The sequence below is a fragment of the Phalacrocorax carbo genome, chromosome 10 (assembly GCF_963921805.1).
Source record: "Phalacrocorax carbo chromosome 10, bPhaCar2.1, whole genome shotgun sequence".
NCBI classification, from domain to species: Eukaryota; Metazoa; Chordata; class Aves; order Suliformes; family Phalacrocoracidae; genus Phalacrocorax; species Phalacrocorax carbo.
In genome coordinates this window covers 8982999-9008407 of record NC_087522.1, presented here as the reverse complement: position 1 = coordinate 9008407, position 25409 = coordinate 8982999, and the positions used below count along the sequence as shown (strand labels likewise).

Below are 25409 nucleotides of genomic sequence, written 5' to 3'. Positions count from 1 at the left end.
CAGGTAAATGAAATCAAGGTCAGCACATTCATGATGGGAATGTTCTCTGGTCTCAGGCACAGGGTTTTACACAGGCTTTTTTCTTCTCCCAGCTCTTCAGCTGGGAACTTTCGCCATATCTGCTTTCAAGGAATTTTTCTGAGAAGGGAAGCTAGTGAACCATATGGCACTGTCCTTAGTGACACTGACGACTGCAATGCCAGTTTCAGAGCTCACACAGGCTGACTGACCAGCCAGTGCACTGTAGATGTCCTGGCTGGAAAACCAGCTGCTACCTGTCTGTTATAGTTACGTGGTATATAACAGATAAACTTCATGTAAGTACAAAAGGCCTGTCTTTCCCTCCATAAAGCACTGATTTAGTGCTCTCTTTCTTATATAACTGCTGGTTTTCAGAAAAGTTATAAGAACTTACCTGATTTTGAGACATTTGCTTGTCTCTTGAATGGGGTGGCAGTTAGTCAAGATTGTGGAGTATTAGGGACCTGATCACGCAAACACATACATTGCTTTGAAAAACAGACTAAAAAGATTACCACTGAAAGGAACCAAGTTAACTTGTACAAATACTCCAGGCTACATGTGGTACGTGGCACAGATGTAATGACTCATAAGATGTTTCTGTTTCTTTTAGGTTGTGCCAAGGAATAACTCAAGAAAAAGCTTTCTGTATCCTAGCATGGCAAATGAAGAAGATGATCCAATTATACAAGAGGTAAAGGTGCATTGTGGCAGCAGTCATTGTACATGAAGCCTTTTAAAAAATTTTTATTATTATGGTTCCCAGGGTTCTTATATTGCTGAAGGAGTGGGTCTTCAATATCAGTAGTTGTCTTACAATGAGTGGCTTGCTCTGTGCAAGGAAGTATGTTGTGTGGGCCAAGTATATGGCTTACGGTATCTATATTGCCAAAATAGCAGTGTCCATGTTGGCAGATTCAGCTCAGGTTTTTCACTTCTTGTAATCTTTTCATGTCAGAAGAGGAACGCAGGTGGGGAACTTGCTTCTACCACTTTGTGTTTCCAGTGACTCTATTGCACATCTCTGAGAGCTGTAAAAAATTGGAATGACTTTGATGAGTTAATATCTCTTAAATACAAAGCTAAAATGTTTCATGCCTTCTGCTAAAACAGTTGTGTTCTGATTCTGGACTTCTTTGAAGGACTGCTATGTCCCAAAGGGTAACCACAGTGTTTTGTTTACTTTATGTCTAAATTTACACACCAGAAGTACAAGTAAGGGCAAGCTCATAAGAAGGATAGAAGCCATGAGACACAGAGTGAGAATTGTCAACAGTATATCTAAAGTTATCTAAAATGGCCGCTTCCATATGTGATATTCATGAAACTTGTGGATTTTCCTTGCTGGTGGCAAAATACTAATACTGAATCAGATTTGGGATGTTGTGTCTCTTGTCTAAGTAAGAAAGATTTTGTGACAAAATACTTGTAATGAAGTTACCTTTCAGTCATACTGCCAAAGAGGGAGCTTCCTCTTCTTTCTATAATTGTGATAACAGATTCACTTCAGTCCTTCAAAAAGTTTTCCTCTTTCATTTGAGATTTGTTTGCCAAGTTTCCTTAGAGAGAAAAAACACAGCTAGAGCCACTGTTTGGTGCCTCATCATAGTGGGTTTTTTGTTTGTTTTTTTGAAAAGACCAACTGCAGAATTTCATGTCAAAATCATCAGAGAGGAGACCTTTGACAAGGGAGTCTTGAATGTGTTCTATGTTAGTGTGTAATGAAAAGCTAAAACTGTCATCATTTGAGCTCTAGGGATTATACTTTTATCTGGGGCTCCATCAATTACAGCTGGCATCTGATGAAAGTTACTCATTTTGCTTTTTAGATTGATGTGTTTCTGGCCAGAAGTCTACTGGAGAAGCTGTATCTGTTTCAGGTATTTCAGTTAACTTTTATACAGTGATAGTTTGTTTAAAATAAATTCAAAGAGCAGTAACTTTCCTTACTGCTTCAGCCTGCCAAAATCTTGGATATAGGCAAGCCTGTCTGGGTTTCTCAGTCAGATGAAATATTTAGTATTAAATCATTGCCAAGAGAGGAGTGGTCATTTCTGGAACAGACTTGTCATTAAATCACTCCCTTTAACCACCTTAAGGGAGTGCTCTTAGTAGGTGAAGTCTTTTTATCATGGTTTGGATAAATCTGCAGTCTCTTAGCCATCCTCTGTCATCACTGATTTCTTCCATCTTCACAAAACAAGCATTTCTTTAGGACTGGCCCTCCTCAAAATCTCATCAGTATTTGTAAATTAGTGCAAGTCATCAGAAGAGCCCCCTTATGTTGTGGAGACAAAACTAACTAGTGATAGAAGGTGGAAATACATTAGGAAGGTAGAGGTCTGTGTTCCATTCTGCCAGTGAATTTCCCTAATCATTTTATCCTTGTGATTCACTTTGGCATCTGCAAAATGGGAAGCCTTCTGAGGCTGTTGGATGAAGTTGTTCATTATAAACCACTGATGCCCACTGGCAAGCCCACTGCCTTCCTGTACAGATCCTCTGCATGCACCTGCTAGCAGAGCACGGCTGGAGACAGCCAGACACCCTGCATCAGACCAGGTGCAGCCTTTCCTCTGGGATACCCACAGTTGCTCTGTGTCAAGAGTGAGCATTTGTTAGCAATAGGGGCTGTGGGCATTCTGGAGAAATGGCAGCTCTGAGCAGGATGCTGCTGTGGCTGGAAGATTTCCTTTGTATACCACACTGTCCTCTCAGCATTCCCAGATGGTTCAGAAGAGGGACCCATGTGGCTAAACCTGGGTCTGGTGTCCTGACTCGCTACATGTGACCCATGTCCTGTGAGCTAACACTACTTGTGCAAACCCACAGATATTTTACTTCTAGGTAAACTCTCCAGAGAGTTAATGCTGAGGGATAGGTTTTTAATTGCTTCTAACGCTTCCTTTGTCTGCTGGACTAATGTGTGGTACCATTTTCCTGGGTTATAGTTTATTGTGGCACGTGAGGGGCAGGGAGGGGGTTGTGTAGTGATGAAAGCAGAGGACTGGGGGTTAAGCAGCGGGCTTTCTAGGTCGTACTCCCACATCCCCTGATGACTCACAAATCAGTCAAGTAATTTCTTTTCTCGATGTCTTGTATCCATCTGGCAAGTGGATCTACATGTGAGGGGACAGGGAAGATTGAGTTAATTTCTGTTAAGGTCTTTGATCTTTAAATGAAGAAGGTTTTATGAAATGGATTTGTTTTCCAGTATCCTATTCGTCCAGCTTCCATGACGTACGATGATGTTACACATTTATCTGTGAAGATAAAACCAAAGCAGCAAAAGGTTGGTCATCATTTGAGTCCAGTCTGTAAAAGTTGGTTTATGTTGTGCAGAATGTACTTGAGAAAAGCACATTGTGCTATTGTGACAGCTATGCAACTACTTGCAGGACCAGATCTCTGTGCTTGGAGGTATGGGGGAGTCTTTTGTTGTGTCTGTAAAGTAGAGTTTAGATTAAGAGTTGTTTATAAAGAGAGGACTTAGTCATGATGGAAAAGTCACTCTTTTAATATAAAATAGAGTCACTCAGGGAACTGTAGTTTCTAATGCTAATTCAGTCTGTAGGTGCTTGTGCTAATACAGCTTGATCTAAAAGGTCTTTACAATATTCAGAAAATGGTTGAACTTTGGAGGCATGCGCTGTCGTTCAGTGTTAGTGCAGGTCTTGCTTTCTGTCTTGCTTGGCTGTGAATCATCAGCAGTCCTTTTGAAATCAGTGGGATTGTATAGGTAGTGAAGGTATAGCCAAGGCCAGAATAATTGCACTTGCTTGTAAAAGTATCCCAAACTGTGACTATTTTAAAACACTATGTAAAAAATGCAGAAATAGATGTCTGTGATATTAGGATTTTGTTCTGGGAAATGGTTAGGGATAGTGCTCGTGTGAACTTTGGAGTTAGGGTGCATGTTGTGTTCAGGAAGTCTTCTATTATAATTAGCAAATACCTGCATTTTAAACCCTGTGCAGACTTGTAAATCTGCTGTCTCATCCAGGGACTTGTAACTAGTTCAGTTTGCAAGTAACATAAAGGAGAAGAAAAAATGGGCGATAGCTGTGATAGACAAATTTATAAGGGCTTTGGCACAGCCTGAGGAAGAATATATACTGTATTGTTGTAGTATATAAAGAGAAATGCTATGCAGAGAACCACTTATTTTTGAACATTTGTCTGAAGTTTAAAGTTTGAGAGGGGAGTAGTTCTTGTAAGTAAAAGCTTGGCACTTGTGTCTGTACTTCGACCAGTGTTAAATCAGGAGTAACTGTGAAGTCAGTGGTAAGTGCTGCAGTCTCAAACTTACCAGCGTCGAGGCCTTTGCCTGTGAAGAGGACGTAGTTACTTTATACTGCTTGGTAGCCAAACTAGAAGGAAGCATGCCTTAAGTTTGAGAGATTCTGAATGGATCCTTAGTGATGGGGAGGCTTGAAGGATATTGCCTGTGCACTTAATCTGTACTGATAAGTAAACTAGGCTGTTAATGTAGTAGAAGGTATCCAACAAAGTGAAGGTATTTTTCAGGGCTGCCTGAAGAACTCTCGTTTTTCTGTTACTGTTCATTCACGTGGGAGTTTATATTTCTCTAGCCTATTGTTAAAATGTCCCCATCCTACAAAAACCCATTTATATGCTCAACTTTATGCATAAGATTTGCCCCATGGATTTGAATGATGCTGCTTATGTATTTAAATTTGCTGTAAATCCCTGGAAATGTTAGCAAGTGTGGGACTGAATTTTAATTGATGTTTGGGGTTCTGCCATGGTTAATTTCCTGTCTTTCCTTTCATACTATTTAGGTTGAACTTGAAATGGCCATTGATACTTTGAACCCTAACTACTGTCGCAGCAAAGGAGAACAGATTGCTCTCAATGTAGATGGCACATGTACAGATGAAACAAGTACCTATTCCTCGTAGGTGTCCTCTTTGCCTTCATTCCCTTTTTGTGGTGGGCATAGATATATGTATGTTAACCAGGGCTCCAGGGAAAGGTGAGAACAGGTGGCTGTGCAGTCTCGGGGTGCTTTGGACACTGTTACATAGCAAGAATTCTTGGAAGTAACCTACATTTTTTGGTGTCCTTCATGAATTCTGAATTGCAAACGGAAAGATGAGTATATGTATTTATTGCAGTCGTTGATATTCCATTTTGAGAATTGGTGATTTCAGACCTTTAGCATCTGTATGCCACATTGCCTGTAGGGTATAATCTCACAGCATTCATCTGTCTGCAGGAAGCTGATGGACAAGCAAACTTTCTGCTCTTCTCAAGCTGCGAGTAACGTTTCCCGCTATGCAGCTGCTGTTTATAAAAAAGGTAGGTTTTTTTTTTACTTACCCCTCACATCAGTGAAAAACACTCATTTCAGAGTTGAAATAAGGCCTTTTCTTTTCAGCCTAGGTTGTAATTGGCTGATGCGTCTTCAAAGACAGGAAAATTTTTCCTTATCAATGCCCCCAGAGTCCTTGAGAAGGTCTGGCAAAGTTGTAAATATCATATCAGAACAGGGTGGGTTTGTAGATGCCTCCAGGATCTTAAAAGCACGTGATGGCCTGAAATAATAATTGTTCGTAGCATAAATTTATCATTGTTATTTATATTACTATCTCCATCTCATTTTCCTGTTCAACACTTTTTGCCGCTTTCTTGTCTCCTAATGCCATCACTGAGTTTTGATGTGAGGATCATTTGAGATGAAAGTGTGTAGATTGTCTTCAGTGATGACTATTTCACTGAGTATCCTGAACCATAGGTCAGGTCTGAGCCAGAATGTAGCTCTCTGCAAGATCTGATTTCAACAGAAAAAGGAAAGTAACAGAAGTTGGTCTTGGTCTTTCCTACTCCTTTGAAATCCTGAGCACTGGATGAATTTTTCACTTCAATCCCTTTTTACATTTTACTGTATTAAATATTTATGTTAAATTGAAGCTGTGCCTTTACAGAGACAGGGAGATAGTGAAAAGTGCTCTCCTTGTGCTGTGGGGGAAAAAAAACTATTTTAGCCAACGTTAATTCTCTTTTTCAGGTGAACTTCACCTGACTCCACTACATGGAATTCTTCAGCTGAGGCCAAGCTTCACCTACTTGGACAAGGCTGATGCAAAACACCGAGAAAGAGAAGCTGCTAATGAAGGTAAATGCTCCATGACTTGTGTTTTCTTTTGGGAGGTGAGATACAAGTTCTCTCTATAATTTTACTGGTAAGAGTTGTTATATTCTGAAGGTCTTTATTATAATAAACAACATACCGATTATGAGACCATTTCTCAGATTTTTTCAGTGATCTTAGTTTCAGTGTAGCTGCATAAATGCTTCTGTGAGCAGGGTGTGGGGGATTGGCAAAGGGATGGGAGGTGGTGGGTAGTGTCAGTGGGCAGCAGTAAGGACTGTGTCACCACTGTCACTGAGAAGTTGCACTGCAGAGCTCGTGGGAGCAGTGTCTCCTGTCATAGGAGCCATGCAGTGCTGTTATACGTTGCATAGTTTGGCAAGCTAGGAATGAACCCATGGTTACATAGCTCCTAGTACCACTTTCTTCCTGCATGGGCCCCCAAACAGTTACAGATTGGCTTTGGCTCTTTCACTGCAATTCTGTTCTGTTTTTTGGCAGGTGGTGATTCATCCCAGGATGAAGCTGAAGATGATGTTAAGCAAATTACTGTATGTCCAAATTTCCTTTTTATGATAGTTCAGGCAACAGTTCACAAGAAAGTGTGACAATTCACACCCGAATAAAAGGCAGGAAACCTCAGCTAGTCCTGGTGACCCTGGGCTTGGGAGGGGGAAAGCAAGATGGACTTGCCCTTGTTGCACAAGCGTAAAGATGGCACTGATAGCAAGGGGTGATTCATTTGAGCTGAGGCCCCTAGCTTCTGTTACTTTTGTACCAAATAAGTAACGGGGGTGGTTTGCTTCAAGGATTTTTGGGCTATATATAATAATACCCAAATCTTCTAGGTACGATTCTCCCGCCCAGAGACAGAACAAGCTCGTCAGCGACGTGTTCAGTCCTATGAGTTCCTGCAGAAGAGACAAGCAGAAGAGCACTGGGTTCATCTACATTATTATGGCTTGAAGGTAGGTGTGTGCTGGCTGCTGAGAAGGCCTCCTGTGCCTGAAGGCTCAGCCAGGTCTAGAACTGTTTTTAAATCTGGGCCCATAGGAATCAGGGAATCATCAAAAGATAATGAAGAAAAGTAGGTCTGTAGGCTTGAACAGACCCTGCAGTGCTCTGTACCTCCACTGTTGGATAATGCTTTGGGTCTCCACGCTGGAAAAGGTTTAAAACTGAGAGTTGGACAAACATAAAGGGGGGGAGGGGCGGGTCCTGAGTGCAAGAATCACTCAGGTCTTGGATTATGGACTGGACTTTGTGAAAGACTTGGGGAACCCAGTCAGTTGAGTGTCAGGAGTCCGGTTTGTCTGACCCACATGCGTGTCTGTCAGGAGATTTTGAAGTCATAGCAACAGAAGTGTTCCTACATCATGTGAGCATCATTCAAGCAAGTGGAAGCAGAACATCAGTTAGGTGGAACGCTTGAATGGCGCAGTAATGGCAGGGTGGTTACAGCTTGGAACGAGGAATCCAGCTGTCTGGCATTTGTATGTTTTCAGTATGTGGTAGTGACTCTTGGTTTTTTCTGTATCTCCAGGATAGCCGTTCTGAACACGAGCGCCAGTATTTATTTAGTCAAGGTCATGGCCTTGCTGAAAACACGGAATTAATTAAATCTCCCAGGTAATGGTTTGATGGTATCCTACAGAAATTACAGCAATTTGTTGGGGTTGTTTTCAGAGTCATAAGCAGGTATATTCTTAAAGTCTGATATTTGGTAATTCCATCCATGATAAAAACTGGATTGTTTAAAAGTATAGAAACAAACCAGCCTTCCACTTTGTTTCCCTGTGCTCTTAAAACGAGTTGTCTTGGGATTGTAGCCTCCTGTATGTTATCACAACCTTGCATTATTGAGACTGCAAATACTGTAAAGGAAGAGTTAAAAAGGCTTATTTTGATTAAAATAAGCTAGAACTCTGAAGCCAATAACTTCCACTGTTAGCAAATGATATAAAACTTACCTTTGTGACTTGTAAGAGACACCTGAAACTACTTGAAACTTGTTTGGTTTTGTTTCTTTATTGACTGCAGTTATACAGGAATCTTCCCATGATGCAGTCAATACTAATGCTTTGCTGTAATCTGATACAACCATGGCCCCAGTAATAGGAGAGTGGCAGACTCTCTGTATTAAATGGTCTGGGTATGTTTTTTTAACATTTAACATCTCAGTGGAACAGTGCTAGGTGTTTGGAGAAGTCTTTTGGACGCGATTCTTTCCTTACAGACGCTGGTAATTACATGGCTGGAATAGACTTTTTGCTTGTTGCTGGCCTGGTTCTCTCTGTCTACAGGACTTCACATGACCCCTCTTACTGCTGTGTCAGAGCACCTGTGTTTAAAGTATTTACTCTTCCAGTTCCTCTGTTTGGACACCTCTTCTGTACAGAAGAGCTGGGATTCTGACTCACACTTATCTCATACTTTGCTTTGGGCAGGGGAATGTCAATAGCTTTTACTAGTACTGAATTTACAGAGGAAGACGAGAGAGGAAAAGGTAGAGCTCTCTTTTCAGACTAATGTTTGTTCTGAAAATTCACACAAATAGGATTGCTCTGAGGAAGAAATAATGGTACTCTAAGCCTGGGAAGTCCCACGACAAGCATTTTAAGGATGTGTTTTCTTTTCTTCTAGTGAATATTTAATGATGCTGATGCCTCCAAGCGTAGAGGAAGAGAAGTAAGTGTTTTACAGAATGTTCGAAGTCCATATTGGCTGGATGCTCTTTTTCATGGGCTACAAATCTGCTTGTTTATCTACAGTGACAAACCAGTGGCTCCAAGCAATGTGCTTTCTATGGCCCAGCTGAGAACTTTACCCCTTGCTGATCAGATTAAGATCCTGATGAAGAATGGTTTGTAGCTTCTGTAATATATTTGCACTTTACTTTGTGACTTCTAATTGCCTCAGATAATGTACCTTTCCTAGTAGCACCAGTTCTGTCACCCCACCAGACAGTCTGTCTGGTACTCTGATTCTGTGAAGAATCCCAATCCCGAGCCTTTCCTTAAGAAGACCTGCTATGCAGAGAAGAGCAGTAACAGCAGATCTTACACTGATCTGTATGTTTGCAGTGAATTTACTCTCAGAATAATTTCTAATCTGATGGTCGCTTTCTAGATACATCTTATTTCAGCAGGTATCTCCTGGGATGTGGGGTCTCATTGTGAACCATAAGTTGCAGGTCATTGCAACAAGCTACACTTTGGCATTTTCTGGGAAGTTTTTGGTAATATGCACTTCATTAGTGTCATCTAGGAATTATATTACTATCTGATGAGAGCAAATCCTGAGAGCTTTGCCTCAGGAGTTTCCTCTCTTGTCAGGTAACTGTTTCAAAATATTGCCAAAGGCATAGATTTTTTAATTTTATTAATGCATTGATTTGGGACCAGTTAAGCTAATCAACTTTGCTGCAACACTAGCAGATATTTTTAGAACAGATAACTGTAGTACAAGGGGGGACTTAGTAGAACTTATGTTTTGGGTTTTTTCTAAGATATAGGTTTGACCATGAACTTCAACATAAATCATAGTATCCCAGATTTATAAATCTACATCTGTATTGTGTGCGCTGAAGAAGCCCTTAATCTGATGTGTATTTTGCCTTTCAGTGAAGGTCATGCCATTTGCAAATCTGATGAGTTTGCTAGGCTCTGGGACCGACTCTACGGCAGTTCTCCGCTGTATACAGCAGGTGGCAATGCTGGTCCAGGGAAACTGGGTCGTGAAGAGGTATGGCTTGTCTTTGTTACTGGGACATGGTTTTCTGCTTTAAGGAGAGGATCAGAACAATGGATTTTATATACTCATCTTCCTTGTGTCCCGAAGTAGCTATGTCCTTAACTCACAGTACTGTAAAATCTTGATTTAATTTTTGGTGCTTTTTAGTGCAGTCAGATATTCAAAATTCAAAGGGTTGATGTTAAAGAATAATGCCTTAGTACCTACCCTAGCTAAAATTAAGGCTAGACCAGTGATGTAATCTGTATTTGCATTTGAGTTGTGTACGGTTTTGATGTCTTCACCCATATTCTTTTCTGAGAGGACTGTCCCGAGTTCTTCCAGAGATTAATATCAAATATAAACACAGAAAATAAAACCCATGTCAGCTATAGTATTTGTTAGCTAAATTCAGTTAAAGAAAGATCTTTGTGCTTGCTGTTCATCAGTGGATGCTGCTCTTGTCAGCTGAAAGCTACCCTCTGGAAGGCATTATCTGTTTATTAAATCAGGCATGGGGTACTGAGTGTACCCCACAAAATGGATTCTGTATCATCCTCCTGTGACTAGAATAAAGCATCCCACTGGGAATTGAAGTCTAAAGTGCAGTATGATTTCCCCCCCCACCCACCTGGGTGGAGCACTGCATGCAGAGAATTATAGTCTGGAATAGCGCTCTCAACTGTTAAGATGAGTGGCAGCAGCTACAAGTCCAAGTCCGTTAGCAGGATGTGTTTCAGCTGTTGTGATAAAGGCCTGTATTAGCAATGAGAGCAGTTTTTACTGCAACCCTTGCTGTCCCTCCAGCCATTTCAGAAGGAAGCTGGAAGCAAGTTAAAAGGTAGTGTATTAGCACTCAGATTGTTTTCTATGTTGTAGCCGATTCTTTGCTACTAGCCTGAGTGGATGTGTGTATCTCTACTAGATATACATGTTTGGGGTGGTTGGACCCAGAATAGCACATGCACAGGTCAGAACTTTAAATGGAGAGGGGACCCATTTCTTTGGTCTGGGTAGGATCAAGATCATGAACCTGGATTGCCTCGAGCCTTTGGAGACTGTGCTAACAAATATCATCCAGCTGATCTTGTAAGCAGACAAGCGCACAGGGTGGTGTTGGTCTCAGGGCCGTTTGGTTCAAGCATGGCATTTTGTAGCATTGTTCTCTTAAGTCCTTGATTGCTGGGAGGGAAATAAAAAACCCTTATGCCCATACGTCAGCATTTTGGCTAAATGCTACCTCCAAGGCTGTGTACCACGTTAGCCTAAGCATTTCTTAGGATCATTCTGGTCTTCTTTACACTGATCCAAGAGAAGATAGGCTTTGCAAGAACAAAGCAGAGCTTGTACCTGTGTTGCATGCATCTGCTAGCCAGAGGGCAGTGCTTTGCTGGTGTAAGCCTTTTTGCACTAGTGTAATTGCAGTGGTGTAATTATGCCACTATTAATTCTTTTTATGAAAACCATGCTTTGGATAAAGGTATAATTTAACTGCAGAACAGGGAAGACATGTTTGTTCTGTTAGTCTTCACCAATGCCATTTTTCTGGAGTATCTAGTAACTAATTCAGCTTCCTTTTTAATTAACAGTGATGTGCTCTACCCAAAAGATACTTCTAGTCCACATAGTGGAGTCCCTGCAGAAGTGCTCTGTAGAGGGAGAGACTTTGTTGTAAGTATAAAAGTGTTTGTTTTTTTAAAGGAAAACGCAGGTGAAGTTTACCTGAGAGGTCAGAGCATTGCAAAACTCTGCTGCTCTAATGCAGGAAGGTGTTTCCTCCAAATAGGTTACTTGTACTTTAATCCTGAAGGTGTTGTAACAAGCCTGTCGTCAGAATGTTGGTGTACATTGACATTGTGGCTGGCTGGCAGGTTCAGATCATCTGTCATTAACAGTATTCATTGCTTTCTAATACATGCTGTAGAGCCACTGTCACATAGTCCCCACAATGCGGGTCTTACAGAAGAGCCAGGACTGGATAATAAAGTGCTTGTTTCTCCAGATATATTTTCGTGGGCTCAGGACTGTGAGGTCTCAGGAGGGCAGTGTGGGTAAGCCTTGTGCTCCCTGAGCATGCACTGTTGATCTTTGAAAAGGACTTTATTCCCCAGAGCTGGTAATCAGTGAAAGGACTTTGTTCCCAGGCACCTTTTGTGAGCAGTAGCTGCACATGGAAGTTGAAATGAATACAGGTCTTGTAAACACACACGTAACCACAGCAAAAAAGGAACAACCTCTGCTTTGTATTTATTTTCACTAACCATGGAAAGAATGAAGTTCCTAAGTGGTTCCTAAGTTCATATTCAGTTTATGGCTTCCGCCCCATCAAAGAGAAGCTGACGAGTCCATTGCTCTCATTTTTTTCAGTTAGATCTGACTGTTCCCCTTGTTTGCAAAGTTTGTTTATGAGATTTAGCTCTGAATAGGAGCATGCTGTGCAAGAGACTTTAAGGATATTACAGTACTAGTGTAAGATCAAACTGATGGTGATTGAAACTGACTTTATTGTGTCTTGATGTCTGCCCAAGACACTGCCATATGGAGACCTGGATTCAGGTGTGACCCAGTGACATGTCTTTAGGACACAACAGATTGCGCATGATGTGTCACCTAAAGTTCTGGGGACTGGGAATTATTATGCGCAGTTAAGTAAGCAGTGGTGTTCTGGCAAATAAGATGTAAAGATAAATTATTTTAATTTGAATTGTCAAATACACCATGCATGAGAAATGGATCTGTGTTGATCTTAAATGCAAATAATTTGCTCATTAGCTTTACAACAGTGAAAAAGTTAAAATGTTAGCAAATAGAAAGCATCGATATTTCTGGCTTTCAGACAAAGTGAAACGTCTGGTCATAAGGCTCAGAAATAGTATGTAATGCTGTATTGTGTCTGTGGATAAAATGTGTGCTAGCTTAAAAAGTGAACTTTATATTCCTGTATGTATTTGTGTAATTAATAAGGTTAAAAAATATTTATGGCCAGCAGTAACTTTTAGTGTCCACCTGTTCCATGCTGTACTTTGGAGAGGAGGAAAAGTAATCTGCATCTTTTCTGAAAGCATCTGTTTTTTCCCTGGGTTCTCAAGTAATAAATTAAGAGGGCATGAGTATCATTGACTCTAGCTGAGGGTAAGATGCCTAATAAGAAATGGCTGCCTCAGAGTTGTGTGCAAGGAGAGCTGATAGATCTACTTTCTTTGGACAGCAGCTTCCTGTGCTTTAAAACAGAAATGCCTTATGCCTTAAAGTGAGTGTGGTGGTTTTGTGTGTTTGTGGGCAGAGAGAAGGATGCATAGATGCCATCATAGGGCAGGAAGAAATTGGCAGTAATGAGATTTGTCATTCTTCACATGATTAATACACACGGACTAAAGGAGGTGGTAGTCTGTTTAAATGGAGATGGGAAGAAATCAAAGGTCATGTTCAGACAAAGTTCTGCCCAAGTCCTCATGTATCCTGTTAGCCTGCTCTCAGCAGCTGCCTCTCAGGATGTTAGACTTTAGGAGCTTTCGGTTGAGGGTTGGACTTGATCTTTGAGGTCTTTTCCAACCTTAATGATTCTATGAGCTGCTCTGCAGAGCACCTAGCTTTTACATTAATTGGGGACGAGTATGTTGTGACAGGCCATCTCAGCATAACTGTAAGTGACTGTGATGTGCACTGAAGAAGGGAACAGGGACTTTCTAGGAGGCTGTGTGCTGGAGAAAGTCAACAGTCATCAGCCTCTGCAGGCCCCTACATTAACAGAAGTGGGTGAAGAGTTTAGGTTGATGATTATGTATATGAGAAGCTAAGTCTCAGGTGTGACTTCTGGAGTCCCAGCATCACTGCAATGGATCTTTTATTTTGGAAGCTAAATGGGGTTTGAGTTCAAGAGATTTTTCATAGCTTCTGTAGTCACAGGTTCACCAAGGCAAACCATGGACTCTCAAAGACTTTGATACTGTGTTCATGGCCATTTGAGGCCAGCAAGTGTTCTCCCACTATCTGGCCAAGAATCACCTACTTCTACGTTCTTAAAAGGAATGGGGTTTCCATTTTTCTGGTAACATCATTGAGCAGCGTCATTACTACAACTTCAGTGAAGTAACTGAAAGTAAATACAGTTACTAGGTTTTTCTCCTTTGTTGCCTTTGTAGATGTGGAAGTTCACACAGGACCGGTGGGTTGTGAGAAAGGAAGTGGCAGCAGTTACAAAAGTGAGTGATTTTTTTTTTTTTCTTCCTAAATCAGAAGTTGGTGATGTGTGTTGTGCATTGTCTGTAGGTCAGTAGTGGGTTCTCAGGTAACAGTGTCTGCATTTCTGCTGACTTGCAGTGTTGCTCATCAGGCATGCCTTCTCTTTGGAACAGGTGTAGGTACATACTCTTTTTAGAAATGTTTTGAGCAGCTCTCACAGTTACCACGACTCCACAAGATATGACTGTCCTGGTAGCTGAGCCACTGGAATGCATCTTGTCCTCTCATCTGTTTCAGTAGAAAGCCAGACACAGTTTGAATTAAGCTGACAGGTCATGCACTAAAGCAGATGAGTGCTTGGCCAGTCCATGCTAGCTGCTCTACTTTGGGTATATTACAAAAGAGCAACTCTTCTGTTGGCACTTGCCAGTTGTCAATATTGAATAAAAGCTTTAAAGCAACTATGGCACCTGAATATTCTATTAAAACTGGCAAATGAATGAGAAACATTAAGTAAAGAGGACAAAAAATAATTTCCTTAAAATGCAGTAAAATGATAAAACACAAGTGAATTTATACACAGACCATGTATTTTTGGAATGTAAGATCCAGCTCTGCTTAAAAGCTGTGCACGTGTAGGTGCAGCACGTCTGACCTGCAGGTCTAAAATAAGATTAACATTGTAGAATATGCTTCTCTTCACAATAGAGTCTTTTCATCTCAGTTTGGAAACTCCCTTTTCTTCACAAAATGTGCCATGAGCTATTTGACTCTCAGGTGATTAATCACCACTGCTCTCTGAAGTCCTGTGCTTTTAACATTGTGTGAAAGTGTTGGTGCTGCAGAGAAGGATGAGTATTTCTGACTTCTCTGGGTGTGTGTTCGTGGCAGTGCTCCATATATACCAAATCAGCCCAATTCTTGGTGTCTCATGAAACAATGCCCATTGCTGCATGGCTGCATATGTCCTGTGTAAATTGACTTCCATATTATCTATGCTTTTTCTTTCTTTTTAGCTTTGCCCGGAAGATGTGAAAGACTTCCTAGAGCATATGTCTGTGGCAAGAATAAACAAAGGTTGGGAGTTCATGCTCCCATATGATGAAGACTTTGTTAAGAAGCATCCAGATATAGTTCAGAGGCAGCATATGCTGTGGATGGGCATTCAGGCCAAGTAAATGACTTGTTGTACTTTGGGGAATAAGCTAAAACCAGAGAACTATCTAGTACAAAGTTTCTGTAGACATTGATAGATAATTTGACCTGTATTGCCTTGAAGGTTTCCCCTTCACCGTCACCAGGCAGGGGTGTGATGGGGGGTGTCACTGCATCGTTGAAGCAATTCCTGTTCTGTGGCTCTCTGGAGAAACTGAGTGTTCTAGCTAATAGCTAAAGCTGGCATGGCTGCATGTGGGTATAACAGCTGAAACTGTCCTGGTATATTTTATCTTTGTCTTTCAGATTAGAAAAGGTCTACAATCTCTTAAAGGAGCACTTGACACCAAAGAAACAAGAGGCACAATCAGGTAAATGGAATTGTGTGTGGATCATCTTAAAGCACATGCATCCCTCCATATTCCTGGATGATGTTTTGGAGTTTCTCTCTGGTTTTGAACGTGGTGGGGTCTGGCTGTGTTTTGTTTGATATTTTTCCTTTCTTGCTATTTCTTCTGGATTATTTGAGACAGATCTCGGTCTTTACGAACATCACTGATGTTGGGTTGACACAACCTTAACTGTAGTATCCTTGTAGTAGAGCAGGGAGGATTCCATGGCACTGGGGACTAGATATTTGGTAGCGTAAAATCAGCTGGTTCTGTTATCCACATCTTCATTTAAGGCAGCGTGTATGGTGTAAGGGTATAAGCAGCTTCTGAAGTCAGCACAGGGCCAGCGCACAAGTAATTCTCACCTCTCAGTTTGCAAGCTATTGTGCATGAGGTGATTTTTTTTTTTTTATTTCACCGGATTTGCACTGGGCTGTCTGTGGTGTGGTTGAGGGTTGAGCAATTAAAGAATGTGTTTGGCATGGGGCTGTAAGGAGATGTGAAGGTGTGTCTCTCTTAGACATCCTTGCCAGTGAGAATATTAAAGTAGCTGTTCCATAATCCTAAATGGCTGTGAAAACTTGAGATTCCGTAGAGTTTTAACTGGGCATTTGGCTCATTGCCAGACACTGAAGCCAATGAAGAGTATAAGCAGAACTGACGAATGAGCATATGAATCCATTTCAATACTGTGGGTCTGATCTGCTTGGAAGGATTAGGTGTTGGGTTATTTGGAGGGGATTAGCGAGCCTAACAGCAGAGAAGATAACAGCATGTGTGCTGTGCATGCTTTTGCCTTAAACTTAGCACTCCTTCCTTCGACACTGAGACTGGATTCCTCTGCTGCCAGCATGGCCCTTCCTTTCACCTCTGGATAGTTGAATGTGGAGAGGACATGGGAAGAGGCACAGGATTGCATGGGAAAGGAGTCCCTTCTGTCCCTTCCTCCCCATCACTGGGTAATAATACTAAGAAGAGGGTTCCAGACTTTCATACTGTGTGCTTCATGTTAAAAGGGTGTTCAGGTTCACTGTTAACCCATTAAGTCTCCTTGCTGTACCTGTAGGGCACCCCTGTGCTGGCTCTGGCAGTTGGTGCAGCAGCCACTAGATACTCAAAAACAACCAGTTGTTGGGCAAAGAAGCATTTGGGTCACAAGTAGAGATGTGTAAGCAGTCTGTATCCTGGTTTCCTGATTTGTGGAAAAGGCCGTAGTGATTGAACAAGTGTGCTTTGTCTTTGCTTCAGGTTCCTTGACTGGAACACCCCTCCCCTAGAATCTGGCTTACAATTGTCAACATATTTATCTTTAAAAGAAACCAAACACATACCCGGTACCCCAAAAAAACTGGAAACCAAAGCAAAATCTAACAAAAAACCCCATGTTTATGCCTTAGATTTCACAAGGAGGTGATGTTTCCTGATTTTATTACACTATGAGCCCTTCCAGAAACATTCTGCAAGACTGGAGCCGTGGTTATGTTGAGATTTATAGCATCTTTTGTTTCTTGCTAGCTCATCCTTTGCTGGTTTCTGGGGAGCAAAGGGTCAATATGGCTAAAGCAAAAGCCAAGCAGAACTATGGGCAGCTGGAGAAGGAGTTCCAGAAGCAAAAGGCAGAGATTAAATCAAATAACACCTCAGCCAAGATGGATGTTTCCAATATCCGCATTAAAGAGGAGCCTGTGAGTGACGAGGAGCCGATGGATACCTCGGCTTATGAGGGCATGAACAACGGCATTGTCAATGGCCTCCATGGAGAGGAGGACCCCACGGACTCTTTAAATGGCCACTTGCCTGGAGGCTGCATTGACCGGGTGGCCCAAGAACTGAAGGCATTTGTGTCGTCAACATTTAAGAAACAATTTGTACTCACCCTGAGTGAGCTTAAACGGTTATTTAACCTCCACTTAGCCAGTCTGCCTCCAGGACATACGTTGTTCAGTGGAATTTCAGACAAAATGTTACAGGATATGGTGTTGGACACTGGCTGCAAACAGATTTTGGTGCCTGTAAGTATGTTTTTCCCTTGGTATACTTTGGGGAGGGGTTGGGACAGGGCAGTTAAATGTGTGAGCTGTGAAATGTTTGTGTCCTGTGCTGGTGGACCAGAAGAACAGATGTGCACTGAGTAACTGTCCACTATTGGATATGTTGAAGCTGCTGGAGGTTTGTCTGGTGTCCTGCTTCTGGCAGGCTCTGCACTCGGCTTTCATTGCTCAGTGGTCCAAGCTTTCCACGTCCAAGCTGCACTGCTGTCTCCCTTAGGCTGCAGTGACTTGCTGTCCCAGCTTGCTCCTGTTAACGTGATCTAAGGCAGACCCAGATTCCCATCAGCTCTCCTGGAGTTGCACAAGTTTCTTTTCTCAGGGACAGGGATGCAGTTGGGGGAGGAAAGGTGGCATTGACTGCCTGGGAGCAGCAGGGTACACCAGGCAGAGCCCTCTGGGAAGCAACAAACCATATCTGCAGCAGGTTTCTTTGGTTAGTCCTCTTCCTCCTAGGCTCTGCAGCGGTGTCTTTGTTTCTTTGTCTTTATGGAAATGACATGTGTGATTGCGTGAGACAGAGCCAGGTTTGTGTGACAGTAGATTGTTTAGGAAAGGAAAAGGAATTTGGCATCATGGGAAAGAGCCTAAAAGGAAATTAATTTTACAAGACATCTGGCAGTGCTGATTGGATTGCAACCAGAAAGAGCTTGGGAGTCAGCTGCCTTTGGGGAGAGAGGCAAAGAGATGTGTGAACTGCTTGAAAGAGCAGGCACGGCAGAAAGAGGAGGAAGCAGGCAGGCTGATGAGAGCGAGCCTTGAAGCATGGGAGCTGAAACCCAGCTAAGGAATAAGGGTTGCTATGGCGTGGCAGAAATAACATGTTCAGTCATGTGCAGTGTACGTGTCGTTGCACCTGGGAATCGAGTAACAGACTGAAATGCCAGTAGGGAGACCACCAATTTTGGTACTTTCTGCTTTCTCTGACAGCTTCCAAGTCCTGGGGTAATGTTTGCCTGGGACTGCCTCTTAGTGCTAGCTAGGCTCTCCTCTGTATGCGGTGTAATGTATGCATTTGCCATGCTGATGGTAAATAGCCACGGTCATTGCTGCTCTGTTACTTGGACTGGGACTTACTTGCTTTGGAAATTTTGGGATTTGGGAAATTATTCCATCCACTCTTTGCTTAAAGGCTGTGAGGAATGAAAGTGGGATAGTTTCTTTTTTTCAAAAAACAGCCAAAATAAAATCCTCCTAAAGAGATGTGGTTGGGAACTTCCTTCTGTCTAGAAAACCCTGTCACAGGAGACCTGCAGAGGTGTAGAAGTGGTCACTGGAATGTCTCTTGCTGGAGGTCTGCTGTAAATTTTAGTTTTGCTGACCCAGAAATTACTGCAAAACTTGAGATCTTGTACAGGAGCCTGTATAAGCCTGTACTGTTATCAGCAATGTAAATCGTGATGTTCTGTACAGATGGCAAAGGTGCTGGGGGTGGTTTTATGCTTTGCATGGGCTCATACACATATTTGGACAATTTTGTCAGAATGCAATGAGGGTGCCTGAGCTCAGGGAAAGCCTGGAGGGTTGTTTAGCATGGGATTTCATAGTTGCCCATTAGTTTTCCATAATTGAAAGTACTTTGGTGATAAAAATCAATGATCTGAGGTAATTAAAATTATGTTCTTCTGTGGGGGGTGAAGCCACTCTCGGCTTGCATGCTGCCCTATTATAGAAAACATGTTCCTTAAAACAGTAATTGAAACCTTACCAGGGCAATGCAGGATTTATTATAAAGCTGATGGACTGCACCCAGGATATGTGGGGAGCCAGAAGAGATGCCCCTCCAACTGCAAATGAGACCATGGGGATGCCTGCAGGGTGCTGTGCTTGCCTGTGCTTTGTAGTGCCCTCAAAGTGGGAGGGAACAGCACACACAAAGAAATAGCTAATCCTGGGCACATGCACCCAAGTGGAGTGGGCTGCTGCTGCCATTGGAGAGAGGGCGAACAGAGGCATCTTTGGCAGACACGGGTGCTGTGCGTGTGTCCAGAGCTTGCACAGGCTGAGCCTGTGTCCAGCCCCACGGGAAACATTTGCATAGGAATCTGGCTCCTGAGTATCTGCAACCATTTCCTGCAGACTGATGGGGGTGGCTGGCGCCTGCTGGCTCCCTTCCCGTGGACTGTGGAGTGGCAAGGTTCTGCCCAAATCTTGACGATATTTTTGAGGCATCAGGAAATGATGTAACCATTGCTGGTGTCCTGCCTGGCTAAGGTAACAGGAGAAGAATGCAGCCTCACGCTTATGGCGAGCCTTTTGGGCTAGTGGTGATGCTGGGCTCCTGGAGAGGTAAGCTCAACAGTTTACCTCTAGAATTATTCCAGCTGATAAGCATTTTCTGGCAGATTCGGCCCCTTTCAGTGTGGTTAGCTATAATGCAAGGCTGCCTGGCAGTGGCTATTTTTAGGGCATGCTCAGTGCTTGAGTGAGACATAACCCAAAGCCAAGGGCTCCTCCCTGAGAGCTGCTGTTTTAACGTGGCAGCCCTGGGGACCTGGGGCAGCAGTGCATCTCCTACAAGCCCTGCACTAGCTCTGGGGGCTTAGGGCAGGAAGGGACACAGGGCAAATATTTTAAAGAGGGATTTTAAGGCAGTGGAGAGCTGTTTCAAGGTGAGGCTGGAAAGATTAAGGTAACGAACATAAAATGGCAAAGGGACAGCAGATGGCAAGAAAGTAAAGCTGTTTGGACAGAGCCATGTGTCTGTCAGAAGAGTCGCTGATGGCATTTCCTGCTCCTGTGGACAGGCTGTATGACAGCAGCAAGTGAGCAGGGTGCTGTTGGCAGCAGTGTTTCCAACAGTTCGCAGAGTAAGGCTGGAGGAGAGGAGGAGGTTCTGTGGGTTTTTCTTCCCAAATAAGTATTGTGTTGGTTTGGAAGCAGTTTCCTCACAGAATGGCCAGATAAACACAGCTGCATTTCAGACGTGTGGCTGAGGCGAGAGGAGTTTGCACTCCGGGTTTGTGTTGAGTGACTTTCTCAGAGTGAGACAGCTTGTGGCTGGCTGTTTCCAGTGCCCTGCATTTTGCCTTTCTTGCTGCAGCTGTTTTTCTGAAGGGAAGCTGAAGTATTTGATTTTATCTATGCTGAAAGCACACGAGAGATAGTATTCTTCAAAAGCAAGTGTCCTTATGAGAAGAGAACTATGTCAGGTGTTGCAAGCTAATAAACCTCAATCCTGGCTCTAAACCAAGTGTAAAACCTTGTTATATTCCAGCCATTTGGACCAACATGAGAGCCAAAGCTGCTAATCCCACCAGGCAGCTCCCACTGGACAAAACTCTTCCCCTTTGCAATAAGATCAGAGGCAAAGCGTGAAAGGAAACTCTGATCTTTCGCTCTGCGATGCACAGGTCTTTTGGCACGGTGTGAGGGAGGCTGGGAAGAAAGGTTTTGTTTGTACCAGCAGCCAGGATTGAGGGATACTGGAACAATCAGGACTGGCTTGTTAGCTCCTCGTAGATGATTGATGTAGGTCATCTGGGTGGTTAGCAAGCAATAAATTGTTGGTGACAGACAGGAAGAGACATGTCAGGAGTGAAGGCATATTCCAGCATTGCTCATTAGTCACTGCTCCAAGGGGAGATATTAAGGCAAATGGATGGTATTTTACTTTTTTAGCAGTTTGGGGCATGGAGGGGAGGCAGTTGTGTTCCCTCCTGTGTGCAGGGGTGTTAGGCCTCTGCCTCAGAAAAAAGTAAAAAACAAATATATTTCTTTAGCTTAGCACATGGAGGGGAAGGGTGGGGGGGACACCAAACCAAAACTACTTCATTATTGGAGCCTGAAATGAGCAAGTGCCTGGTTCAGTCTTCTGAAGTCCTGTAGTCTGCCCCAAAACAGAGATGTCAAATACAGCAGAAGCACAGTCCTTGTCAGTAACGCTGACTTGGGATTAGTGAAGCAGATAAATACAGAAGAGTCTGAGTCTCTAAAACCTGCCACTGTAAATGTAAAAACCTCCAGAAGGTCCCTGCAATGCCCTTGGTGCTCGATCGAATACTGCTTTGGATGGTCTGGAAGCAAAGGCTGCTGATAGGAAAAATCTAGACATCTTGCCATGAAATACAGGCTAAGGTCCAAGGTCCTGGGATCGTTCTGGTACATGGTGGTTGACCCTCCACCAGTGGAGAACTGTCCCCATGCAAAATTCACAGGATCCCCATATGCCCAGCAGTTCCCTTCTAGAACTCTGAAATGGTTGGTGGTTGCCAGCAGGGTCCATGGCACTGGCGTACATTTCCCCACCGTGACCAGATGCATCAGCCAAACATGGCTTGAGCATATCAAGGCACACATTGGGGTGTTCATCACATTCCCTAGGCCATAGTTAGCCCCTCGTTAATTTGAGGTATGTGTGCCACAGGATCACCCAGCAGGACAGGTTTGATACAGATCGTGTTTCTGTTGAAGTCATTGGGGCCTGTGAGAAGGCACCTGCCCATGGCTGCGGGACAGGCCATGCCTGAGCAGGCACAGGGGCCACCAGAGCAAAGTTACCCCTTTGAGTGCGGAGTGGGAGAGGAGCTCATGTTGTTTCAGCAGTTCTCATTACATGGCAACGACGTTTTTGATTGAGTAATAGGCGTCCAGGGATACTGTAGCATAGAATCATTAAGCAGAACTCATTAAGTAGATGGTTATTTTTAACAGCCTCTTGTTCTCAGTTTCCTCCACAGACTGCTGCTTCACCAGATGAACTAAAGGTCTATGCACTTTGGGAAGCTGGTGACACTTATGATCAGGTAAAGATTAAAAATAAGTGACTTTCCCAAATACATGTTTATTGAGCACTTGGCATGGTTTGAATTTGTGTTTCTAGAACTGGTGCAGCAGGTAGTGTTCCTCTTTCCCTGTTGAAGCGACCAGTTTTCAATACCAACTTATTTCCAGCTGAGAGGAAGCTCTTAGCTCGCAGGGCGATCATTGCTGTGTCAAGAAAAGGCGGTGTGGACAGAAGCAACATAATATGTTGGTAATACACGTCAGGAATTAGCTCAATGGAATACAAATCATTTTGAACCTATGAGGAGAAAGGGCTTTCCAATGCAGGCTTCACACCAAGAGAGACTCCAATTTTTTTTCTTTTGACAGCAATGCAAAATTAACCAGAGATGAAATTATGTTGTTACCTGCTGCATGTTTGTATGTAGAATAGGAAATGATTACAGCATATGTGAGCATCTCTTGAGTTTTAATTGCTATCAGAGTGAATGAAGTGAAAGGGAAGTGGCCTAACAAAACGTGGATGAACAATGCAACTCCTGTGTCTGTGATCTAAATAAATTTTTATAGGAAAGACTCAAGCAGTACCCAGCCTGCTGGCTGGAGTGGACCACATGGACTCCTGTGGAAGCATTTGAGAGGAATATGTTGCAGCCCTGTCTTCAGCATGTTCTTGCGCCTTTGGAGGTGCCCCAGGTCACGGGACAAATGCCGGTCTAGCCACGGCATATGGAGAGATCCCTGTAGAGCCCTCTGAGGCTAGGGCACTGCCAGGGAGCAGATGTATGTGGGATGGTGTCAGGATTGCAGGACAAGAATCCTCTAATGTAGTTCAGTGAATGTTTTGTACATATTAAGGCACATGCAGTTTTGATATATAGAAAGATAGGAATAGTTGTTCTCCTCTTTGTATTTATGATAAATTTTCTTTTAAAGCATCGCCAAGTTTTGCTTGAAATCTTTTCGAAAAATTATCGAGTGCGCAGGAATGTCATCCAGAATCAGCTGAGTCAAGAATGTGGAGAAGATCTAAACAAGCAGGAGGTGGACAGAGTGTTAAAGGTAAGTTTCTATTCCGTTGTGGGTTTGATCCAATTAATACATGAATTTTTCATGCTTAGTTTGAGCAAAGGATCCTATTTTACCTTGAATTGACAAACAATAAGGATGTCGTTGGAATGTGGACAAAGCCTTGCTTTCTTAAAAATACACTTGTCTCATTCTACCTTCTTTCCCTCCAAGGAGTAGTGATTGTGACTCACGCGTTATTTTGTGTTATTGCAACAAATCTTTATTCCTCATCTTGGACCAGCAGAGAATGGTGTAGTAAATGTGGTACTTCAGAGTCATTTTTAAATACCGTGGAGTTAAACCTTAAGGGAGGGTTCTGCAGAGTGTGCTGAGTTTACCAGCTGACTGCTGCTGGTTAATGCAGAAGAGCCCGAGTACCACACAGTCAGAAGGAAATGCATTTTTTCATTCTGTAGGAGGGCGTGCAGCAGTGTACAGAGCAGAACCCTAGCCAAAACAAGCAGGCAAAGCATTAGCTAGCACATTTCATTGTGAATGGTAATTTGAATCCTTTCATCTCTGTCTTTGAAGGTGCACCATTTACTTGCTAAAGAAGTTGAAGGTATAAAGTACCTAGCCCATAGGCCATGATTGACAAGCTTTGAAAGCGATGCGGGATGGCTAAGTAGAAAGTTGCCAACTAATGTAATACTTTAGTCATTGTTGCTGGGCCTTTGCTCACTGTCACCCACTTCAATAAGACAAGTGCTTAAGTAGTTTATTACATTGGGCTCTGCAAACAGAATAATAGTGTATTTGAAAAATTACAGATCTGTTGCTGTGATAATAAACAAACTGGTCTTGCTTGAAAGAACCTGGTCTTCTTAGCATTAAAATAAGCTTAGACATTTCTGCCTGCTAGGCAGTGTTTCATGTGGCTTGCCCGTGCTGGGAGATTTGTCCAGTGACTAGGTGAGCTCAAATATCAGCTCTCCTGGAAAATCTAGACAATGTACTGGCATTAGTTTTTCATGATGCTGTTGCTGTTTAACAGATAACCTATTTCTAGAAATAATACCTCCCCCTACTAAACTGGGTGCTGTTTTTATGTAAGTCACTAAGTCATTGTGCAACCAGCCTTGTGTTGTGTCAGGCTTCTTTGCCTTGAATACATTTATCACAGAAGGATGTGAAATTATCTTTGTTTCGGAAATAAAATTTAGAAGTATGATTTAATGAAATAGGAAGATTCTCTGGCTGCTTTAAGCCACAAGAGATTGGATTCCTCTTCAAATGAAATTGGATTTGTTGACTCCTATTTCCCCATCTGCATGTGCTCTTTTTTTATACACAGAGGAACAGCCTGACAGGGTTTGTGTTTTTGCATCTGCAGATCAAGTCTGCAAACCCCCTCTCTAGTGAAGACACTTAGTTTCTTATTTGTTTTTGCAATGTGCAAGTCCTGGGACTTCAGTTAAAAAGGTACTACTTCCCCCTGGAGCTCCACAGCATCCGTTCTGTAGCACTGTACTTAAGCCTGTGTTGAATTACCTAAATGGGAGGGTGGGAGCAGAAGGGAGAGGCTGTTAGCTTAGGACTCAAGAGACTTGGTGCTCATCTCACAGAAATAAGATGAGCCACAAGAAAACCCACTTACTGAACTCCTTTGCTGTGGTGCTTACCCGCTGTAAGCTGAGCAGACGTGTGGTCAGAATACCAAAGCACCAAAGGTTCTGAGGTTTGACAGTTCATTATCCTAGAACGTTGTTTCTTAAAAGGCTTCAGCTCTGGCGATTGCTTTCACACTCCGGCCCATTCCCGCTGCCCCCTTCTGTCTCTTCACCTGAGCTTCATCCTGTGTTTATCCCTCAGTTCCCCTTGTCCTCGCCCATCCCCACCACCTTTCCTAAGCCGGCTCCCTCAGAAATCCCGGTTTCTTGCTGCCATCACATTGTTTATCCTCCTCGTGGCCTCTCAACCTTCCCCCTCTTGTGTTTGTCATCTTCACTTAAGCTATATGGTCGTCAG

At 42.8% G+C, this 25409-nt stretch overlaps 1 protein-coding gene across 3 annotated transcripts in view; it reads left to right on the top strand.

Moving 5' to 3' along the window:
- The window catches only part of POLR3E (RNA polymerase III subunit E), a 31664-nt gene that overhangs the window by 5275 nt on the left and 980 nt on the right, over positions 1-25409 (top strand). For all 3 annotated transcript variants that reach the window (XM_064461737.1, XM_064461735.1, XM_064461734.1), the window contains exons 2-20: positions 635-715; positions 1851-1901; positions 3236-3313; positions 4824-4939; positions 5261-5343; positions 6053-6160; positions 6638-6687; positions 6985-7104; positions 7680-7765; positions 8780-8824; positions 8908-8999; positions 9760-9880; positions 11458-11539; positions 14011-14070; positions 15067-15224; positions 15512-15576; positions 17113-17609; positions 22313-22390; positions 23307-23432. In XM_064461737.1, coding sequence (XP_064317807.1) covers positions 680-715; positions 1851-1901; positions 3236-3313; positions 4824-4939; positions 5261-5343; positions 6053-6160; positions 6638-6687; positions 6985-7104; positions 7680-7765; positions 8780-8824; positions 8908-8999; positions 9760-9880; positions 11458-11539; positions 14011-14070; positions 15067-15224; positions 15512-15576; positions 17113-17609; positions 22313-22390; positions 23307-23432 — 2052 coding nt within the window. In that variant the 5' untranslated portion in view covers positions 635-679. The remainder of the gene's footprint in view (positions 1-634; positions 716-1850; positions 1902-3235; positions 3314-4823; positions 4940-5260; positions 5344-6052; positions 6161-6637; positions 6688-6984; positions 7105-7679; positions 7766-8779; positions 8825-8907; positions 9000-9759; positions 9881-11457; positions 11540-14010; positions 14071-15066; positions 15225-15511; positions 15577-17112; positions 17610-22312; positions 22391-23306; positions 23433-25409) is intronic.